This window comes from Taudactylus pleione, unplaced genomic scaffold, assembly GCF_031769625.1.
Source record: "Taudactylus pleione unplaced genomic scaffold, aTauple2 ptg000015l, whole genome shotgun sequence".
NCBI classification, from domain to species: domain Eukaryota; kingdom Metazoa; phylum Chordata; class Amphibia; order Anura; family Myobatrachidae; genus Taudactylus; species Taudactylus pleione.
In genome coordinates, this window is record NW_028284417.1 from 500,041 (window position 1) to 522,347 (window position 22,307).

At 42.2% G+C, this 22,307-nt stretch overlaps 1 protein-coding gene across 6 annotated transcripts in view; it reads left to right on the forward strand.

Annotated features, from left to right (window-relative positions):
• The window catches only part of COL19A1 (collagen type XIX alpha 1 chain), a 762,134-nt gene that overhangs the window by 227,442 nt on the left and 512,385 nt on the right, over window positions 1-22,307 (forward strand). For all 6 annotated transcript variants that reach the window (XR_015878306.1, XM_088471134.1, XM_088471139.1 and 3 more), the window contains exon 10: window positions 13,388-13,441. Coding sequence is in view for 5 of the 6 variants with exons in the window: in XM_088471134.1 (XP_088327260.1) it covers window positions 13,388-13,441 (54 nt within the window). In the remaining variant the exon portion in view is untranslated. The remainder of the gene's footprint in view (window positions 1-13,387; window positions 13,442-22,307) is intronic.

Sequence of the window (22,307 nt, forward strand, 5' to 3'; positions counted from 1 at the left end):
GCTCCCGTCTTATTTAAAAATTCCTAATTCATTTCATTTATCTCTGCTCAAGCCTTTAGTTCTCAATACATTCCTCAGTGTTCTCCCTGTTCCCCCAGGATCCAAACTGAAAACGGGGTGGAATTTGAGGTTTCTCAGATTCTGGATTCTCGTATGCGTCATGGTCATTTACAATACCTGTTTGATTGGAGAGGCTATGGTCCGGAAGAGTGTTGTTGGACCAGAGCTGAGGACGTCCATGCTCCCAAACTCATCAGCAAATTCCACTTGGCTCATCCTGAAAAGCCTAGAAGGTGTCCTGAGGCCACCCATAAGGAGGGGGGTACTGTCATGACCAGGGTTTCGCGGCGTGGAGGTTTGCAGTCCTTACCAGTGAGGGCACTGTGGCACGGTCCTTCTGGTGGGGGAGCTGGCATGAGGAGACTGGCAATGCGTGTACGCAGAGGTCTGCCAGAGTTGGGCCATCCTGGCAAGGTTAAGTCTAGTGGCGCCACCACGTCACGGCTGTCTGGGTGCCACCATGTTGTCTTTGACCATGTGACATAGCAGGCCAATCGTCTGTGGGTCACCTGCTCTCTCTGGCCTATCACGTTCCGTTACTGGGTACTTATGGGTGTTTGGAGTGCCCTGTAGCATCAGCTGTGAGAGAGAGTTCTCTGCGCTCCTGAACCTTAGACTTGTGCTCCGGTGCTTGCCCTAGCTCCTTGTCAGCCTCCGGCTTCCTGCATAGCCTGCACCTCTCTTCCTTGCTTCCCATTCCACTGGGATCAGCCCTGCACCTTCCACCAGACCCACTCCTGCCTGAACCTGTCTCCTCAGTTAACCAATTCCTGTGCCGCCATCATCACAGCATTACCGGATTCTCCTTTCTGCCATCATCACAACATTACCGGATTCTTCTGTCAGCCATCATCACAGCATTTCCAGATATCCCTCTGAGACAATATTCAGCATGCCAGGATATCCACTTCACTCTTACAGTCTATCTGGATTCACCTCATTCATCTCTGTCACTGATCTGGACATTCGTTTATTCCCACTCACTACAGTTCCCTCCTGCCACATATAATAGTTGTTATTACTGTATTTTAGTTTATATTATTCCTCATGTTTACCAACATTCATTAAACAGCCCACCTTGCAGTTTAAAACTGTTCCGGTGTCTACTCCTGTTACCACTCTGGGTCCACAACAAACACAGGGCCTGATTCAGACCCGTTCGCTATATGCATGCGCTTGCAAGCGGCCCGATGTTCTGTGTACACGCATGCGCACACTTCGTTCTGCGCATGTGCGAACTACTCACTGCGATCGCATACCGCTCGCTAGTCCAGCAAAAGCAGCCCAGGGTAATGAGTGACAGGAGAGGCCGTTTGTGGGTGGTAAAAGGGGCAGGACACTAATAACGGGGGGTTGGAGATTCGAATGCAGGTGTGCCCAGGTGTTTCAACGCTGTTTTAGAGGCATGCATAATTAACAGGCAGCGTCATAGTACACGTCACTTGCCATTTTTTTTACACTTATTTCCTTGCAATGCTTGCGGTAGGGTAAAGCTACCTCAAGCACTGCGTTCACATCCGATGGTGCTCGATGTACCAATGCTTTAATACACTTCCTGGAGATGACGTGTTGCTGGTGGGCGGCTCTGCCTGTGCGATTGGGCGTACGCATACACAAAGTGGCCGCACGCTAAGACATGGTGGGCGTGCTTATGCCTTGGCAAGCGATCTCTTCCCGTGGCGTCACTTTGAAAAATTTGCATACGCATCTAGCGAGCGTACGGAGATGGCAACCGAGTCTGAATCAGGCCCACAGTCTCTAACAGCTCAGAACAGGCTCCTCTGATCAAAGTTCTGCCCAACGGAACATCTGACTGGGAACCTACCCCAGGATCCAGCTGGACCACCTTGCATTGGTTTCATCCCAATCAGTGCAGCCCAGAACAGGCTCCCTAGGTCAAAGTTCTGCCTGGCGCACTCTGGGCCTGATTCAAACTTGGGAATAGAGAGAGATATCTCTCTCAAGTGATCATCTTGGTGAAACCATGCTGCACTGCAGGTGGGGCAGATTTAAAATGTGCAGAGAGATTTAGATTCGGGAGGAGTGTGTCCAAACTGACATCTAAATTGTAGAGTAATAATAAAGCTGTGCAGTATTTGTGGGCTACATTCAAAAGCAACCAGTATTTACCCTACATGTAAAAAAAAATGTATGTATTTACACCCCTTGCATTGCAACATGGTTTGTTCAGGTTCACAGTTAAGTGCTATGTCTCTCTCTATTCCCAAGTCTGAATCAGGCCCTCTGCCCTAAGGTCCAACAGGGACTCCAACCACTTCATTAGCCATCCCAAACTAATTTCCACCCCCCTGTGAAGTTTTCATTCAAATCCATCCAGTGGAAGGCCCAGAACATACTGCCAGGGTCAAAGTTCTGCCCAGTGTCCCGCAGGTCAAAGTTCTGCCAAGCATACACCAATGGGAGGCTTGATCAAGACCTCAAACCGCTAGTATGTCTTCTGGGATCCAATGTTACCACTCTGTAAAATTTTCATCCAAATCCATCCAGTGGAAGGCTCAGTACAGGCTCTCCAGGTCAAAGTTCTGTCCAGTGTACACTAACAGGAGGTTCGATTGGGACCATAACCCCCCTAACACATGGCAACCTTGCATTGGTTTTATCCCAATTGGCGCAGGGGTGTCTGAATACATACCCAGACAGTAAACAAACAAACAGACCAATGAATTTTACATACAGTATAAGATTTGTCGCTCTGTCACATTGTCGCAATGTCGCTATGTAGCACTGTATATTAGCTTACTTTTTCGATATTAAATAAGTCTGTAAGATTTGCCAGCTTTACCTTGAGAGCTGAGGAAGATATTCGCCAACAAACTAACAAAGAAACAAACCAACTTCTTCTTTTATATATATATAAGATATAAAGTTAGTGAGAGGAGATGATAAAGCTTTACATGGTATTTGGATAGATTTGGGTGCAGGAAAATGTACCAGATAAGAAAAAAATAGAAGTAGTTGAAGTGAGAGATGATGAGAGAGTGGATAAGCATTTTAGCTGTATTTTGGGTAAGAAAAAAATCTATAATGTCAATGTTTTAAACGGCCTATTCTTTATCAAATGTCTGTGAACCATGATATAATCCCCTTCCTTTGTGAGCTTTTGCATTGTATATAGGTGGAGACTACACTTTTTCCTAATTTTAATCGGACCTTTACTACACTAATCCTTAAGCCAAATACTTTTGTACGGGTTATATATTTCCCATTGTGTGAACATCCAGATCAATCATGCATCTAGTGGTACAAATACCCCAAAATCTTAACAATCTATACACGCTTAATTTGAAAAAATGTATGCAGCATTCAGGGAGACACAGAGAGATGGTGCAAATGTAACCTCTGCTTCTTAGGATGGGCCAATCTTGTTAAAATGATTTTGTTTCCAAGATTGCTTTACCCCCTCCAGTCTCTTCCCATTCTATTGACTAGGAATGATACTCTTGAGATTAGAAAGGTGATCCACACCTTTATTTGGAATGGTAAGAGAGTTCGTATAGGCCTAGTGACACTTCAAAAAAGCAAATCAAGTAGGGCATTACTGTAATTTAACTAACATTACTGCTTATAGTCAAACAGTTTATCTCTGCTACTGTATTTGAGGTATTGGCTAGACAAAGTAGATGTGTACTCAATGTGTACTGTTGGAATCTACCATTCTAGAAGGAGTCAATCTGACCGATTTCCTCCACTTACATAATAGTGAAGTACCTTCGTCTGTCTAATCTAACCAATTATTAATGTCTACTCGTAGACTTTGGCATATTCTCTGCCAGAAACTCATTAAAACCCATTTATATCTATTTTTCTCTCTCTCTGAAACATAACTCTGGTTTCCAACATGAAGAGGTGAGACATTCCTTTACCTTGAGGACTAACATGGGCCTTATCTGTGTTCGACAACTTACTGACCCATTGACTAGAAAACTCCTGCTGTTCTTGAAAGCTGCTACCAAATACCCACTTTTTAGACCTTTTCCCCAGCTTATCTCTAAAACCAACATTATGGAGCATATTCAATTGAGTGTGAGGTTTAGCGAGGAAAATTTTGCGCCCCTTGTGCCCAATTTTGGATTACCGTGGGTATGCGCGCTCCCGATACCCTTGGTACCCAATTAAAAAAAGTGGTCATGGGGTTTTCAGACCTGAAAACCCCGCGCTGCATGAAAAAAAAAGAAAAAAGATTCTACACTTACCTGCCCGGGAGTCTAAGGTGGTCTCCACTGCTGGGAGGCTCCAGGGGCTGGTGGGAGGAGCAACGGATGCTGGGAGATGTAGTTCTCCCAGCGCCCATTATGGGGGGCACATAGACAGTGTGGGGGGGAAACACACACCGAGGGTCACACACACACACCACTCATACACACTTATACACACTAACAAACAATAACACACAATGACATACTCACCCTGCTGCAGAAGACCTGGCTTCCAATGCTGGAAGCAGAAGACAGCACTGCAGAAGGTAAGTAATTATGGACTAATTAAGCTAATTGGAAATTTCCAATTGCTTAATTAGTCTACAGGGGGGGGGGGGGCAGTGTCCCAAAGCAAGTTCTGCTGATTTTTCCTAAAATTAACGAGCTCCTGGTGCTCAAAAAAGGAAAACATCTGCATCCAATTGAACAGCAAAAATACCGCACCTGCAGGAAAAAACCTTGCAGCACTCAGCCGCATCTCTGGCTCTCAAAGCTGCATCGCATCATCAGCTCTCAAGCCACATTACCAGCCACATCGGGTGTAGTAGGTATTACCGCTGGACACATGTCTGGCGGTTCAAATCCCGACAGCAGCAGCCCAGCAAGGGTGAAAATCCCGATCCTCCCTAAGGTAAGTATTGCTAACCTAATTCCCCCCGAACACTAACCCTCCCTTACGGGTGCCTAACCATAACCTCCCCCCAAGTGCCAAACCCTAATCCCCCCTCTAAGTGCCTAAACCTAACCCCCCTTCCCCACCGCCTAAACCTAAGTCCCATGGGGGGTGCCTAACCCTAACCTCCCCTGGGGGTGCCTAACCCTAACCTCCCCTTCCCGTAGCCTAACCCTAACCTCCCGAGGGGGCGCCTAACCCTAAATCCCCCCCCGGTAGCCCTAAACCTAACCCTCCCCCATGGCTGTCCGCGCCCGGCATCACTTCGATCGGGATGCCAGGCGTCGGTCTTCTAGATTTAGACGCCTGTCATTAGTACCACACTGAGATTAGAATGTCTGGAAGCCGGCAGTCGGGATTTAGACCGTCGGCTTCCAAACTACATCCCGCCACATCAATTCTTCCAGCTACTTGCTGCATCAATTCCACAGGCTATACCAGCCTAAACCTAACCCCCCCATCCCCAGCTAAGAGTATACTTACCCCTGGGTGAGGATGGTTGGTCCGGCGTCCTCTCGGCGTACCGGCATCGGGATTAACATAGGCATCAGTATTTCGACACCCATGTTAAGTCCCTTGCCGGGATTCCTGTGCCGGGATTGAGACCTCTCATAACTACTTTCCCAAAGCCCCGGCAAAGCACGTGTTGGTCAGCCTGCTGGGGGTTCCTCCGTGCGCACTCTGGACCCCCGCACCACGGTTACCACTTATGAATGGAGACTAAGTATCAGGTATTTCCTTCTACTCCCTACTGCTCTCTCATTACTGCCAGCCGCCGGGACTCCCTGCGCTGCTGTTAGGCAACAGGGACAGCGGTGCGAATTGGCTTTAAAAGCAGAAGCACCTTATCTTACTTCATTACTTCATTGTGCCAGTACTGGGGACTCTCATTTTCTGGCCTCTATATATTTATAAGACAGGAAACAGCAGATCCCAGGTGTATAAGTACACAACTCTTTCATCTATATCTATCATAATTTTGTTATACTTGGTCTCATAGGTAGAATCGAGGGACACCTCTATTACCAATATATTACTGTGGTTATCCATGGTCTATAGCAATTTTAATTGTGTGTATTTTTTCACTTTCATATGATTTATTATCCATTTATTATTTCACCCCTTTTTTGCACTCTTAGGCCCTCATTCAGAGCCGTACGCTCTGAGCAGAGCGCACGCTCTGAATGAGGGCCGTCCTCCATAACTATGGAGCGTCCTCCTGGCCGCTCGTATAGCTGTGGGTCACCACCCACAGCCTATACGAGCGTGCAGTTTGATGGCCGCGATGGTCGTGACCATCACGACCATCGAAACTGCGTACAAAAGCCTGTGGTTGAGTTTTTCAACCACAAGGCTCGGAGTGATTTTGGCTCTATCAGAGCCAAAATCACTCCCACTGACATCACTAGTGATGTCAGTGGGCCGGCTTCTGACGGGAGGCGTTCCCGTGGGAACGCCCCCGTCAGGGAGGCACGCCCACCAAAGGGGGTGTGCTGTCAGTCAACATCGACAGCACGCCCCCTTTGAAGAGACACTACGAGCGAAGGAAAATCCTTCGCTTGTCGCGTCTGGCGCATGCGCACGACGGAGCTCCCTCCGTCGTGCGCATGCTCAGTGCATAACATCGACCCACTTGCGAGCGGACAGCCGCTCGCGAGTGGGTCTGAATCAGGCCCTTAGAGTGCTCATTTCACTTTAATATGCATGTGTTGTATTGCTGTTACCACACTTCGGAAGATTCACTGTTTATTCCTCTATTGAAAATGAATGCATAGCAGAAATCTGCCCAGAGGCAATCCTGAATACCTGCATTGCTAAATGCTATATATAGATATATATCAGAAACAACTATGATTACCAATTGTCATATATATTTCAATATACACAGGAAACAATTGTGATTGCCGATTTCATTCAAAATTGTATATTTCAATACTCAATGTCCTGTTTTGTGGTTTTTGAAAGATATGAACATGATATATATATTTCTTCCATAGGCACTGACTAAATATACAACATAAATTGAGATGACTGCATAGCAAGCATCTGCTTGGAGGCAATCTCGAATACTTGCTTTACTAAGTGCTATGTGTATGTGCATATGTGCTTATTTCACTTTAATATGCATATGTTTTATTGCTGCTACTGCACGTAGGAAGATTCCCTGCTCATTCCTCTATTGAGAATGGATGCATAGCAGAAATCTGCTCAGAGGCAATCCTAAATACCTGCATTGTTAAATGCTATATATATATATATATATATATATATATATATATAAGAAACAACGGTGATCACCAATTGTTATATATATTTCAATATACAAAGGGAAACTATTGTGATTGCCGATTGCGTTTAAAATTGTATATCTCAATACTAAATGTCCTGTCCTGTTGGTTTTGAAAGATATTAGCATCAGATACATATACTTATTCCATAGTTTCTGACTAAATACACAACACAAATTGAGATGATTGCATAGCAGGAATCTGCTTAGAGGCAATCCTGAATACCTACATTGCTGTATGTATATGTATATATAAGAAACAACTGTGATTATTGACTGTTGTATATATTTCAATATATACAAAAAACAATTGTGATTGCTGATTACATCCAAATTGTATATCTTAATACCTAAAAGTCCTGCCTTGTGGTTTTTGAAAGATATAAACATGATATATTTTTTCCAAAGGTATTAACCAAAATATACAACACAAACTGCAGTAATATTACAGTGTATCTCCTACGATTGGAGAATTGTTTGTTTGTTTGTATTGTCCAACCTGATAGGTATTTTTGGCCATTTTTTCTCTTTTCCTTTTTAATGAATTTCAATAAAAGGTATTTTTATAGTTTGGTAATTCTATAGGAGTGTGCCCCACATATGGAGTCCTTTTTCTCTTCTCTCCGATATACTCAATTTACTCCGAGGCTGCACCTTCTACCTTTATTACTTTATAACGATCTTTCTTACCCACCAATATTCCTGTGCAATCAGTCCTTCACTACCTCCCCCTTCCCTTATCTATATATACTTTCCCAATTCAACAGACTATTTCAGCCACATCAGTTCTACCAGCTACTAGCTGCATCGATTCCACAGACGGTACCAGCTGCATTACTTCACCATCGGCAATTGCCACATCTATGCCACCAGTGCTTTATTAGCCGCATCTATACAACCAGTGCTGCACTAGCCGCATCTCTGCTACCGCCTCTCGTTTTCCTTCTGTATAAACCCCTACTACTCCAAGCTTAAGTCCAGGCGGCCGCCTAACTACTGGTGAAAGTGTCTAGTTCTAAGGGAACAACGGGTGGTTGTTAGTGGCAGAAGATCTTGTCCATTGAGTTCTAGGGGTTTGCGCAGGGTATTCTTGGAAAACCGTAACAATGACACGATAACTACTGGACTTTCACAATGGAGAGACCAATTCCCATCCTTAACCACAGACACTTTTGCTATGAACATAAACTATTTCAATTAAAATGATTCCTGCAGCATCATATGTCGAACTCTTCCTCAACATATTCCATAGCACTTATTTTCCCCTCACCATAGATACCTGATAGGACTGACAGAGAATCACTTCTGTCTCAGATGTGTGTCTTTGATGGTGGACCTGTTGTATTGTCTTTGGACATGCCCTGTGATATGTTCATTCTGGCCTCAAACATGGACATATGTGACTTTGCCATTTGGTCACTTATTTACCTTTATCAATCAAATGGGCCATTTCCACATCTTACCTGGTGGCACACATGTGGCATGGGGGTACATAAATCATTAATAGTGATATCAGCAGCTGCTAAGCAATGTATCCTATAAATGTGGATACAGGGCCTGATTCAGTAAGGATCATAACTGCTTAAGCATACGCAGAGGGACGATTGTGTCTCACTGCGCATGCATCACAGTGCTCTTGCATGAAGGCACCACTGCAGTCCGGTCTGCGATTGCAGTGACCATGCAGACCCATTGCAGAGTGATTGGAAGGAAGTACCATTTAGGGGTGGTGATGGGGGGGTGGTAGAAGAAACGTAGGAGTGCCAGTGTGTTTGAATGCTGTTGCAGGGCCGTGCATAAATTAGCCACTGCAATGGCATACGCAGCTTGAGCTCTCACTGCGTGCAGGAACGTTAGCAATTTAGTTGTAGGGTCAAATCTGCCTTAAATGTGCGAGTGGCAACGATGGTGCTTCGATGTTACCAATGTTTTGGGTGGATTGCAAGGTATTACGGATGTGCAAGAAGGGAAGTGGGCGTCTACATGTTGTCAGGGAGAGTGCTTTGCGATTGCAATTATTAGCATACTTTCGCAGCAGAACTGCGTGCACGATTGCTACCGGGATCGCAATAGCAATCCTTGCTGAATCAGGCCCACAGCCCACCATTTTCACTTTTTCTAGAAAAGTTATTCCATGTTTTTAGGATGGATTGACTGGAAGCTTTGCTGAAAAAATAATAATTTATGGAACACTTTTTTGATACATGGGACAGCTACATTGACACTCTATCCCCACCACTTATGGGGGGCATCCACTAGACGATTTTATTCCTGTCCAACATCTTAACGATTTTCCCTTGAAGTTTCCCTTGAAATATGATCTTCCACTCTGAACAATTTGCAAAAGATTTGCAAAAGATATGCAAACGATTTGCAAAAGATATAACAATAAACTATGTTGTTTTAATCTGTGATTGAGAGTTTTCAGCTATAGTGGGCAGATAGTGGTTCATCGTTTGATCGTTCAGCGTGAACGATGTGTAAACGATGTGTAAACGATTTGTAAGCAATCAAGTGAAATTGACCTGCATGTTCAGTCGATGGAGGAGACGATCAAACGACCAGCGGGAGCGCGCATCGTACATCGTTAGAAACAATTACTGCACGATTTGCAAACGATGTTCAAACGATGTTCAGACGATTATCGAACGATTTTATCATTATCGTTCAATCGTTCAACTTTATCGTCTAGTGGATACCCCCCTTTAGAGAACAACTTTGGAAATGTTTCCGAGGTACATTGTGGTACAAAAAATGTATGTACTCCCAAGACACCCCAATAACTATTGCTGCTGCTCCCACTCTGGGTGGATGTGATATACAGGTCTGAGTATAATAATTTTGTGTGTTTACTAATACGTGTATAGTGCTTCTTTTATATTATTAATTGTCTATATATGATTTTTTTTAATCTTGTATTTCATTTCTGTTATATATGTCAAATCCGTAGTTGATATATTGTGTACTTAGGCTTCAATAAAGAAAAATGTTGTTTAAAAAGTGTAATATTAATTTCAATTTATGTAACATTATATAGTCACTTAAACTTAGTCTGTCAGGTTAAATGTGCTAGTAATGATACGGTATCAATGTACTCAGCTTAAACTATAATCAAGCACACATTATTTTTTTTCCACAAATAGAGAATAGCAAGTAAAGGACTGTGCAATTAGACAACATAAAAAGGTGAAAGTGACACTTGTTTCCCATCATTTTACTAGTAACTATTTGCCATCCATGACCTTGTGATTCCAATTTGTTATAATCTAATGTAAGATCCTCTAATGATGCCAGTAGTTGAGCTACATAACCAAACTCATTGTGTTGTTTGCTTTTAGCTACCCATTTTCACAACTTAATGTATTCGCTGCTAGTCATTCGTAGATATGCTTTGTATAATCGACTGCACTTGAGTTCTCTAGTTAACAACAAGTGCAAGAGCAGTCAGAAAAGGGTGTGGTATAAAAGGGAGACAGTTAAAAGGTCGACAATGCCTAGACAGACACCAGATGTTAGACAATCGGTTGACATGGACAAAAGGTCGACACACTAAATGTCAACATGGAAGAAGGGCGGCAGGTTCAAATGGTCGACAGGGTCAAAAGGTCAACACACATTTTTTTTTTTTTTTACTATTTTCTAACCCTAATCTCAGGGGCATTTCTAGAGAGGAGGGGGCCCGTGGGCAGTCTCCGACACGGGCCCCCTCCTCTCCGCCCGGCAGCCGGCAGCGCACTGAGCTGTGCGCGGCCAGCGCTGGAGTTATAGACTCTGGGCACTAGAGTGTGCCAAGACTCTATAGTGTATGCACAGTTCACTGGGAAAATGGCCACGGCGGCTATTTTTCCTGTACTGCGCATGCGCAAACAACAGGAAAATGGCCGTTGCGGACATTTTCCAGTTGTTTTACAGCGCCGGATCCCCAGGGGCCCGTGTTCCCCGCACACCCTGCACCCATTATAGATACGCCCCTGCCTAATCTTCAACCTAACCCTAACCCACCCTTCTGGTGCCTAACCATCAGGGTAGGTGACTGACCCTAAACATCCTTTCTAGTGCGTAACCCTAAACCTCCCTCCTGGTGTCTAACCCTAAATGTCGGGTTAAGTAATTAACCCTAAACCTAACCCTAACAAAACAAAAAACAATGTTGACCATTCATGTGCCGACCATTTTTGTGCCGACCTTTTGACCATGTTGACCATTTGTACCTGTTGACCTTCTTCCATGTTGACCTTTAGGGTGTCAACCTTTTGTCCCTGTCAACCTATTGCCTGTCTAACATCTGGTGTCTATCTGGACATTGTCAACCTTTTAGCTTTCCTTTTAGCTTTCTGACGTATACCGTCAGAAAAGCCAGTTTGCCTTCTAACAGTCAAAAGATCAAGCCGGGCTGCAAATTACAAAGGTCAGCAACAATATCTCAAAATAAGTTATACCGCACACATTAGGAAACAGAAACTACAATAGTTGTCTAAATTATGTCAGACTTAGACTTATGTAGATGCAAATCCAACTGATGTTTTTATGCATTTAGCTTTATGAGCAAGTTGCTACTGTCTTATTGGTTCATTGTTGCTGAACTTCACTTTGTTATTGACCAATACTGCTTACTGCCTGCCCTGACCTTACTGCCTGTTTTGAGTTGACCTTGAGTTTTCATCTGCTAATTTTGTACTACTTTGGTAATTTGTGTATGACTTAAGGTGCATACACACACAACGATTTTTTGAACGATTATCGTTAATCGATAATCGTTTGAAAAAGTCGTTCACTTTCTGAGTCAAATGATGAACGATTATTGTTCATGCGCGTTCATGTTTGTAGTTTGTAGTTCAGTCAGACTTGTCAACTCAACGATTTTCATTAAGTTAATATGCACAAATCGTTTGTAGTTCATAAAAATCGTTCATTACATTTAATTGAACATAGTAAATGAACAACTTTAGTAAACGATTTTAGTTCATTTTTTCAAGATAGAAAATCATTTACTAAAATCATTCATTAACTCAATCGTTGTGTGTGTATGCAGCTTTAGCCTACATGACTTCTTTTGGACTTTGGTTGTCACTAGTTGAGGCCATATAGGTCAGGATTATCACTACATGAACAAAACCATGAGGGAAGTAACCAATGAACAGAGTAAGGGCCTGATTCAGACCTGTTCGCAATTGCTGAGCGCTCACAACTGGGTCAATGGTGGCCCACAACGCATGCACACGACGAAGCCGGCTCTATGCGCAAGACCCGGCTAGCAACACGCAATCCGTCAATCCGGGTCTCGCACCAAAGGGGGCGAGCTGTCGATGTTGAGTGACAGCTCGCCCCGTTTGGTGGGCGGGCCGGGGGGGGGGTGGCTGTCCAAACGGAGGCGTTTCTGAGGGAATGCTTGCCATTTGGGGGCGGCCCCACTGACATCACGAGTGATGTCAGTGGAGAGCTTCCGGCTCTGTTAGAGCCGAAAGCTCTCTCGGGCTTGCGATGAACGAAACCCTACCACAAGGATCTCGTCGCAAGCCCGATGGTCGCGATAGTGTCGACCATTGCGACCATCATCCTGGCCGCTCGCAATAGCTGTGGGTGGTCACACCCACAGCTATGCGAGCGGCCAGGAGGCCGCACAAAAAAAAAAACGCCCAGATTCAGAGCGAGCGTTCTTTCAGAGCGTCCGTCTCTGAATCAGGCCCTAAGTTCTGTGAAAAGAGGGGGGGAGGGGGGCTACCATGCCTGAAGACCACAACTAACCTGGCTGTAGTGGGTGGTGGTTGGCACTCTGTTGTCACTAGTGATAACTACTATGACAGACCAATTTTCCAAAATCTAACCCCTAAATTTATTCTGCTCTTCTAATACTTACAGGGATACAAATGTGTTTAATCAGTTTTGCTCTACCTACTGTACTATGAGATTTCAATTAGCCTCACATATTTATACTGGCTGGAAAGCATTTGAGTCACTTGTCAATTCCAAGAAGTGGAAAAATGACCTACAGATTTGTAACACACTATTGCTAACAATCCAGTGTTTGCCTTCAGTTTAATAGTCATTACTTGTCTAAGGAAGACAACTTACAATAATCTTCTGGATAGAATGTACTATTTATCACGTTAGGCTTTTGTTAATATAATATTCCCTTTATTGTATTTGCAGGGTGAAAAAGGAAGCAAAGGGGAAAATGGCATACCAGGAGAAACTGGGGAAAAGGTAACCATTAATAAGCTTTATTCTGGCTCCTGTAACAATATATTTCTAAACAGTTCATGTTCCTGAATGTTCAAAGAAAATATTTATAATACATGACTTGCTTTAGTGACTGTATATGTTTTATAATGTGGCACAGGTACAAGTTTTCTTTCAATGTTTTCTGTTAGCAATATTGGCATCACATAAAATATTTGACAGTAATATGTACTTTTTTAAATGTAAAAAAAATGGTAGCTGTAATGTATTATTATATCTTCAGCATTTGTAGTCATAAATTGGTTTGTGAATGTATTGCAGTGATTATATTAGTATTTAACCTTATACACATAAATATTACATGATATAATACATATCTTGCTCTCACACCAGGATCACTAATAGTGACATCTTTATCTGCTCAGCCCCATGAAATGTAGTTGTTTATGATGGTTACTGTAGTATGGAACTGGATTGGGCATTCCTACAGTACATTCAATTTGGAAACAAGTTGGATGTATGAAATGACTCTTAGGGGTAAATTTACTAAGATGGGAGTTCTATTAAGAAGTGATGTTGGCCATAACGGGCGTGGATCATTAGGTCTACATTGTCTAGATAGACAGTGTTTGAGTAGACAATGGAAGATAGACAGGCAATAGATAGACAGGGACTGAAGGTTGACAGACAATGAGTCGACAGGTACAGAAAGTCGACAGGCAATAGGTCGACAGGGACTGAAGGCCGACAGGGTCAGAAGGTCAACACACTAAAGGTCGACACACTAAGGGTCAAGTGGTAACAAGGTCGACAGGTGTGAAGGCCGACATGCAGTAGGTTGATACTCATAGTCAAATGGCAGACACTTTTTTGGGGGGGGGGTTAGTGTCAGGGTTAGGCACTTACTCCGACGGGTCGACTAGTAACAAGGTCGACAGCTATGAAGGTTGACAGGCAGTTGGTCAACACTCATATAGTCAAATGGTCAACACTTTTTTTTTTTTTAGGGTTGGAGTCAGGATTAAGGTTAGGCACTTAGGGTTAGCCACTTACTCCTACAGTTAGGGTTAGGCACTTATACCGATGGGTCTACTAGTAACAAGGTCGACAGGCAGTAGGTAGACACTCATATAGTCAAATGGTCGACACTTTTATTTTTAGTGTTAGGGTTAGTGTCAGGCACTTACTCTGGCAGTTAGGGTTAGGCTCTTACTTCGATGGTTAGGCACTTACCCTGATGGTTAGGGTTAGGCACTTACCCCAATGGTTAGGGTTAGGCACTTACCCCGACGGTTAGTGTTAGGCACTTACTCTGATGGTTATGGTTAGGCACTTACCCTGACGGTTAGGGTTAGGCACTTACTCTGGTGGTTAGGCTCTTACTCTGATGGTTAGGGTGAGGCACTTACCCTGATGGTTAGGGTAAGGCACTTACCCTGATGGTCAGGGTTAGGCACTTACCCTGACGGTTAATGTTAGGCTCTTACTCCGATAGTTAGGGTTAGGCACTTACTCTGACGGTAAGGGTTAGGCTTTTACTCCGATGGTTAGGGTTAGGCACCAGGAGGGTTAGGGTTAGGCATCAAGACGAGGGTTAGGGTAAAGGTTAGGGCTAAAAAACAAAACAAACCATGTGTCGACCATTTGCATGTTGACCATATGAGTGTTGACCTACTTACCATGTCGACCTTAAGTACATGTCGACCTTGTTACCAGTTGACCTTTAGTGTGTAGACCTTCTGATCCTGTCGACCTTCAGTTCCTGTCGACTTACTGCCTGTCGACCTTCAGTACCTGTCAACCTTGTTACTAGTCGACCTTCAGTGTGTCGACCTTCAGACCCTGTTGACCTTCAGTCCCTGTATATCTTCCATTGTCTACCCAAACAATGTCTATCTAGACAATGTAGACCTAATGACCGGATACCGCCCACAGCAACCAATCAGATTCCAGGTATGATCTTCTAGAAGGTGCTATATAAATGAGAAGTAGAATCTGATTGGTTGCTATGGGCAACATCACTTCTTAAATAGAACTCCCATCTTAGTAAATTTACCCCTTAGATTACTACTATGTATTGTGGTCAGGGGTGATTGTCCATAGGTTTCACTGTGAGCCTTCCTGGTGGGCTGATATCTCATGGGGCTTCTTTATGTAATCTATTTATTCTATTTGCTACATCAGTAGTTCAGCAATCAGAGACATGCTGTTGTGTATTGGCACTCCTATCAATCTCTGAACTGTCTAAAGTGGAAGACAGTTGAATGTGTTTTAAATATTTTCTAACTCAATAATGTGTTTAATGTAATTTTTGACCTATGCTGCTATTTATTCTAAACTTTATATTATTAAAAGTTATGTTTTAAATACAAATTTTCAAATGTAATAAGACTACCCCCATAAAGGAGTCTTCTTTTACTCTACATCTCTGTAGGGAACCGTTTTGCTACATGCTGTTACAGTACAGCCATGGGCATAACTATCATAGGTGTAAAGGGTGCAACTGCTATGGGGCCCAGAGCTTAGGAGGGCCTATCTTCCTTGTCAAATTCACATGTGTTATCATCATGGGGTGGTACACAGACTTTTGCTATGGGGCTTTCAAATGCCTAGTTACGCCCCTGAGTACATTGTTGCAAACATTTGCTAGTGTGTGGCAGTGTTCCTCATTTTGTTCTATCCACATGTATTTACCATGGATACCATGGGAAAATAAAATATACAACCCTACAGGGAGTAGTTTTTGCAGTAGAGTTAAGACATAATATGCAATGTCAGTAGAGACCTGGCTTAAAGGCTTTGTTTTCTTTTTATAGAAAACACTATTGTTATTAAAATTAAGGAATAATAAAATCATGTTTGCTATAATAGTACAGCCTTTAGACTTATTATAAGGCTCTTTTGTACCATTATTACCAGCTGAAGGCGGCCCTGTGACTTACCTGCCGGCCATGTACCCGCTCTTTCTCCGTGCTGCTGGTACAGGTCACTTCCTACTGGGTAGAGACTTAAAGCCTCTTCTCTCGATAGAGGCGGGCCACGGGCAGCTCTACTATATGTGACAAACAGCCAGCGGGTTACCTGTCATTCAAAAAAAAATGACAGCCAGGTGAAAGGATTCAAGGGGCGGGGCCACAGATGACAAGCAGCCCCATAGTCCAACCAAAACCGGGAATCTTCCTGCTTAAAGTAACGGCCAATCGGACCCTGCAGATATATTTATACCAGCAGCAGCAGCTTGGCCAGGCCACACATCCAACTTTCTCAATCACTTACCTTATATTTGCCCACAAACTGATATTTGCACTCTTTTCACTGCAGGCGGGGTAGGTCTGAGATTTATACAGAAGTTGGGAATGGTATGGCCTAGTCTAATTCGCAGTGTAAAAACAAAGCTGAACACTATTTGTTCACTAGATGCAAAAGCATCCAGTATTTTCAATTAGTATAAAATATTTACACCCCATGCATTGCAAAATTATGTGTTTCAGGAGCACACAACATGCATTAAAAAAAACTACATTGTGAGCACAACTAATCATCTGTCTCTGACATGCTCAGTAGGTGTTGGAACTCTCAGGTAATGATAATACCGACACTGGTGGGAGAGGAGGGGTCAGAGTTCAGACCAACTGTCAGTAACTGTAATGTGGCAGTTACTTTGTAACTGTCTTTTGGTCACTCCTTTAGATTTGCATCCATCCTATCAATTACACCAAACTACAGTGCATACACTGTGGTAAGATTTGAAATATCCACAAGGCGTTTTTCAGATTGGGGATGGAGATTCGGAAAAAGGGGGCAGGGCCAGACAAAGTGGGGGGGAGGGACTGATGTGACATTTTACTAGTGTATGTACAGTATATCACCAGCAGTAGCTTGGCCAGGCCACTCACTTTACTAATTACAGATATTTGGACATTTTGGGCCTGATTCAGAGTTAGGCAAATGTGCAGAGAGATTGGTAGTTGGGAATGAATATGTCCTAGGTTAATTCTATATTTCATTGTAAAACATAAAACAGTCCAGTATTTGTTAACTAAATGCAAAAAAATTAAATATAAATATATTTACACCCCCAAGGTGTGTTCCAGAAGCAAACTGCACTTGGTTTGATTTCTTTTCAAAACACTGCCCAAACGTTTTATCCCATTGACATGCAGTCAGGGTAGGCAGTGTAGGCAGAGCCTCCCCTGTCATACTGCTGAGATTTGATATAAAGATGATTAGAATAATACAAAAAAATATATTTACAACTTTTGTTTATTGTAATCATTTTTATAGTTAACACTCACCAGCTTTGTGGAGCTCCCTGGGACTAAAGGGAGACGAGAGATGAGGCAGCAACAGCTCAGCCTCACTTCTGTATGACACTGCTTCAGAGCTGGGGACAGGGCCACAACACTGGCAGTAGCTGCACAGAAAGCTTATAGAGGACTGATAAACACTTTGGATGTATCATGTGACCAGGAAGTTCACTGCAGTTTTCAGAGGTCGGAGCTCATCAGAAAGAGAAGACACAGTGAATGGACACTGAAACTTAGTGTAGTGAGGGGAGAGTTACAGTGAGTAGGGGGTGAGACAGGCTCCCAGCACTCACTCAGACCCATCTCCATGTGTGCCTTCCCAGCCATTGAACTAACTGCACGTCACTGCTTTATTCTTAGCAGGTGAAGGACACGCCTGCATTTCTGTATTTCGTGCACATATGTGGTCACAATTAGCCGTGAAAGGCTGCCATTTGGTGAAAAGTTTTCATAGGTGCGAACATTTAACACAAAAATGTGTATCATGCAATCCTATTGTCGAAGTGTTCTCATGTGCAAAATCTCCAAAGACAAAAAGCAGTGAACTGTTTTCACCATCTCAGAGCAGGTAAAAAGTTGAGGAAAATTTCTATTTTTGTTTAAAAATGTGGGGATTTGGTTCAGAACCCCCTGGACCCCCCCCCCTAATGACAAGTTAGGCAAAATATTTTTTTATTAGCTTAATTTGGCCAATAATATCAAAAATTAAGACTAGTGGAAAATGGGTTTAAGGTAGTGGATCAGGTATTTTGGGGGGCTCTATGGATGGAACATGTGTTATAAACATTGTAGGTGGCTGCACCTGGTGTATTTTTAACATTTTTTAAAAGTGCACTTTTTGGACTCAAAGATATACTTGCACCCTAATTAATGTACCCCCATTTTAATTTCAGCAATTATTTTCTAAAACAAAAATAGCATTTTATAATTTTTCCACACTTATACAATATGCATATAACAGCCATTTGACACAAATTAAGAACCCCCAATACTTTTATTAGGGCCACCAATACACTACTAAATTGATTACCTATATCAGTTACCTATTTTAAGGGGTACACACAGATTTCCCCAAATTCACCTGCACTTTTCCGAGGTTACTCAATGAACAGTTTTCGTGTGAATGTGTTTTTGCATCTTTTGTAATTTGGATAGTGCGAAAAACGGGAGCATGCATAAACAAAAGATGCGAAAATGGTATAAAGTCTCATCACGATACATGTCATAGGGCATAAGGCATAAGGAAACTCTGGGTCTGATTCAGAGATGGATGGATTGCAGAACTGCACACAAGCAGCTGTGCAATTCCTTCCATCTCAAATGCAAATGCAACAGGAGGTGTCGGATCGCAGATGCAACGAGGAGGTGTCTGTCTGTCTAAGTGCTGCGACCGAGGTCACAGCCTAGGATCACCATCAGAACAATCATGGCCATCAGTCGCGAATGTCGTTACTTTGGTCAGTCAGCGATAGCTGAAGCTTACCACAGCCTGACCAGATCCTGGCAGCTTCCGAGGCACAGACCCTGGCCTCAGCACTCCCTGAAAATGGGGGTGACACTCTCCAGTTTCTGGGAACGAAGGCCGTCCCCATCCACGCACCATCCCCTTATCAGAGGCAATGGGTCCTGCGCATGTGCAGAGGGGAAACATCGGAGATCTGCGCTAATCATTGGATTAGAGTACATCTGTGAATCAAGCCCTCTGTCTTTTGCATTTTTTACCCAGATGTGCGACCTACTGGCACAGAAGTACATGTAATGCCTGCCCAAGTACTCAGTGTACCCTTGCATTATACTTTTGTAGCATTATTTAGTAAGTTGCATATTTAAAGATAAAGATGCTTGATGCAGCTAAGTCGCAGTCTGTGGCATCAAATGGGGCTGTTCCGCGGGGTTTGAGCAAAGGTGTATGAGGATTCATCTGCAAACTGTGAAGGTTTGTGTGCACTATAATAGCCTAATATTTAATGTCTGTAAGTTTTTACAGTAATTGATACATTTTTGTTTGTCCTTTACAATCATATCCCACGTTCATTTCATGGCAGGAGGTTATTGACGCCGTTGTGTGTAGCTCATTCAAACATTCTCGTTATTGTAAACTTTTTATTTCCACATAAGAAACAAGCACTTTGTTCTACAATTAGTTTTCCATAAAATTAACATGCCTAAGTCATATCATCATTTCACAAAAAACATTTTTTTCTTAAGGCTTTCAAAATGGAGAGCCCTGGGGTATGTCTGGATTTAATAGAATATTTCATGGAAGTCTGTTTTCTGATCCTATTTCTTTGTACCTCGTGTTTTCATCCTGTATACTCTCTTTGTCAGGGATCCTGGCTCAGACATTATTTCTCACACAGCCAAAGCATGGCATTGATTGTTGAAGCACAGTCTACACCATTGCTGACAATGTAGCTCTAGAAAAGTATTTATGGGAAAGACCTGGCTTCCATCAAGCCAGCAAATTGTGTGAAGTTGTTCCAGTGGGCATATAAACACTCCACATGTTTTATTTAGAATGGAATTATTTTTTACATAACACTATGCAGCGTGACAATAATACCAAATCATAAGCCCTCTGTGTGTTTACCTAGGGATTATCCTACTGGAAAATATCGGTGGACTTTGCAGAGTTCATTCCTTCTTTCTTTTAAATTCATATAGCTAACTGTTATGTGCAATTGTTTGCATAGTTAATTTTCTCAACACATATATTTAGGCCCCAAGAAAATTAGATACAATTTCTAACATTCTGAAAACTCTTAAACATGGGCATATTCCATACTTAAATATAATCTCCATTTTTAACTGAAAAAAAAAGTCTATAACAAACGGTTTAAAAAGAATGTGCATTGTTCCACATAACTATCTTTATCTGTGATGCCTTGGGATGAGGGATTACTATTGAAATCTGGAGGCATCTACAGTAACTAACTGTTTTGGACTTTTTCAAGTTTTGAAAATTAGAAAAAAAATTATTATGCAGAATTTATTGCACAGAAAGTTATCATAAGCTATCTTATTGGGACCTGGGATTTTACTGTCTACATTTTTATAACTGTACTTAATTAACAGGAAATTCATAAGCAAGCAAATACGTACAGGTCCCCCTTCACCAACAGGGCAGCATAAAGTGGAGCACACTGTATCTCTTAACTGTCCTTGTAGTTGGAACACATTTGTGACAAAGTAGAGCAGTCCTCCAAAATCGGGACTGCCCAACAATATCAGGGCAGTTGGCATATTGTGCTGCTTACTGTGTACTACTGGTGTCTTTAACACTATTGCTGCTTGTTTGGATGCATTAAAGTTATTAGAGAGTCTGGAGAAGGCATGAAGATTTGGAAATCAATTCTATTAGCTGCGAGTTGGCTCCCAATACAAATCAATGCCGCACTTATGGTTGCCCAGGAATCACAGAATTTTGGTTGCAGCTCCATAGGACTGTAGGGGGCGAAATGAGGTGCCGTTGCCGATGTTACCACTCCATTGCAACAGCACTTTGCCCTGCTCATCCCTCACTTAATCAACCCACTAATCTACACTCATTTTGGTTCTAGTGATTAAGCTCTGGGGGAATCACTGGTGGAGGAAATACTGTTATAGAGCAACAAACTGGACTCTTGTTGCCAAAATAATTTGAATCCATGAGTAATACTATATTTCCAATCCATCATAGTTACTAAGCCCCTCTTTTCCCCTTCATGTTGTATACTCTGAATGGAATAATCTGTCCAAAACCTAACCACATTGGGTACATTCTACAGTAGTTGACATTGAACAGGTATGCATATTATTTACTGAAAGAAAACATTCATTAGGGCTAAACTCATCCACCAAACTATAATTTGAATAAATGTTACATTTTGAATACATTATTTAGTTTAGTTATACATTGATTCCATAATGTAATATGCTAAATCTATCCACGTGCTGGATTTAACCACTGTCCATGGTGCTGAGAAAGGTAATGTGGCATACAAAAATAGTATATTTCAACTGTTTCTGTGGAATTAACACAAATAAAACATTAGTATCAACATTAGAACATCAAGTCCATTTTTTTCACATTTTATAAGACTGTTATACAGTCAAGTTTATCTAAATTGTTTGTAAATTTAATACCATGTTCAATACCATGTTAGCTGCAATTGCCTTAAACTGTGTATTACAATATGTGACTGGATCTAATTTTAACAAATTAAGAAATGCATTTTTGTTTTCTGCTATCTTTTGTATATCAGTGGTTTATGTAGTTTTATTTGACACAATATGCAACACACAATTACATTTTGTGAAAATAATTATGTCCATACTTAGACCACTTTATGTACTGTATATTCAATCCTTTATGTATTGCATTCACATTTATATTGCTGCTTTTTTAACTAGCTGTCTTGTTTAAACTTCCACATAAATTATGAACAGATAACAAATGGCTTAACCAATAAACAGTCAAATATCCTTTAGCTTTCACAACTGTTATATGATAAACAAACAATAGTAAAAGATTATTCAATGAAAACTGCTTGAGGCATAACTGTTCTTTTCCTATTTATGTAAATAAATTGCCTTCAAAATTG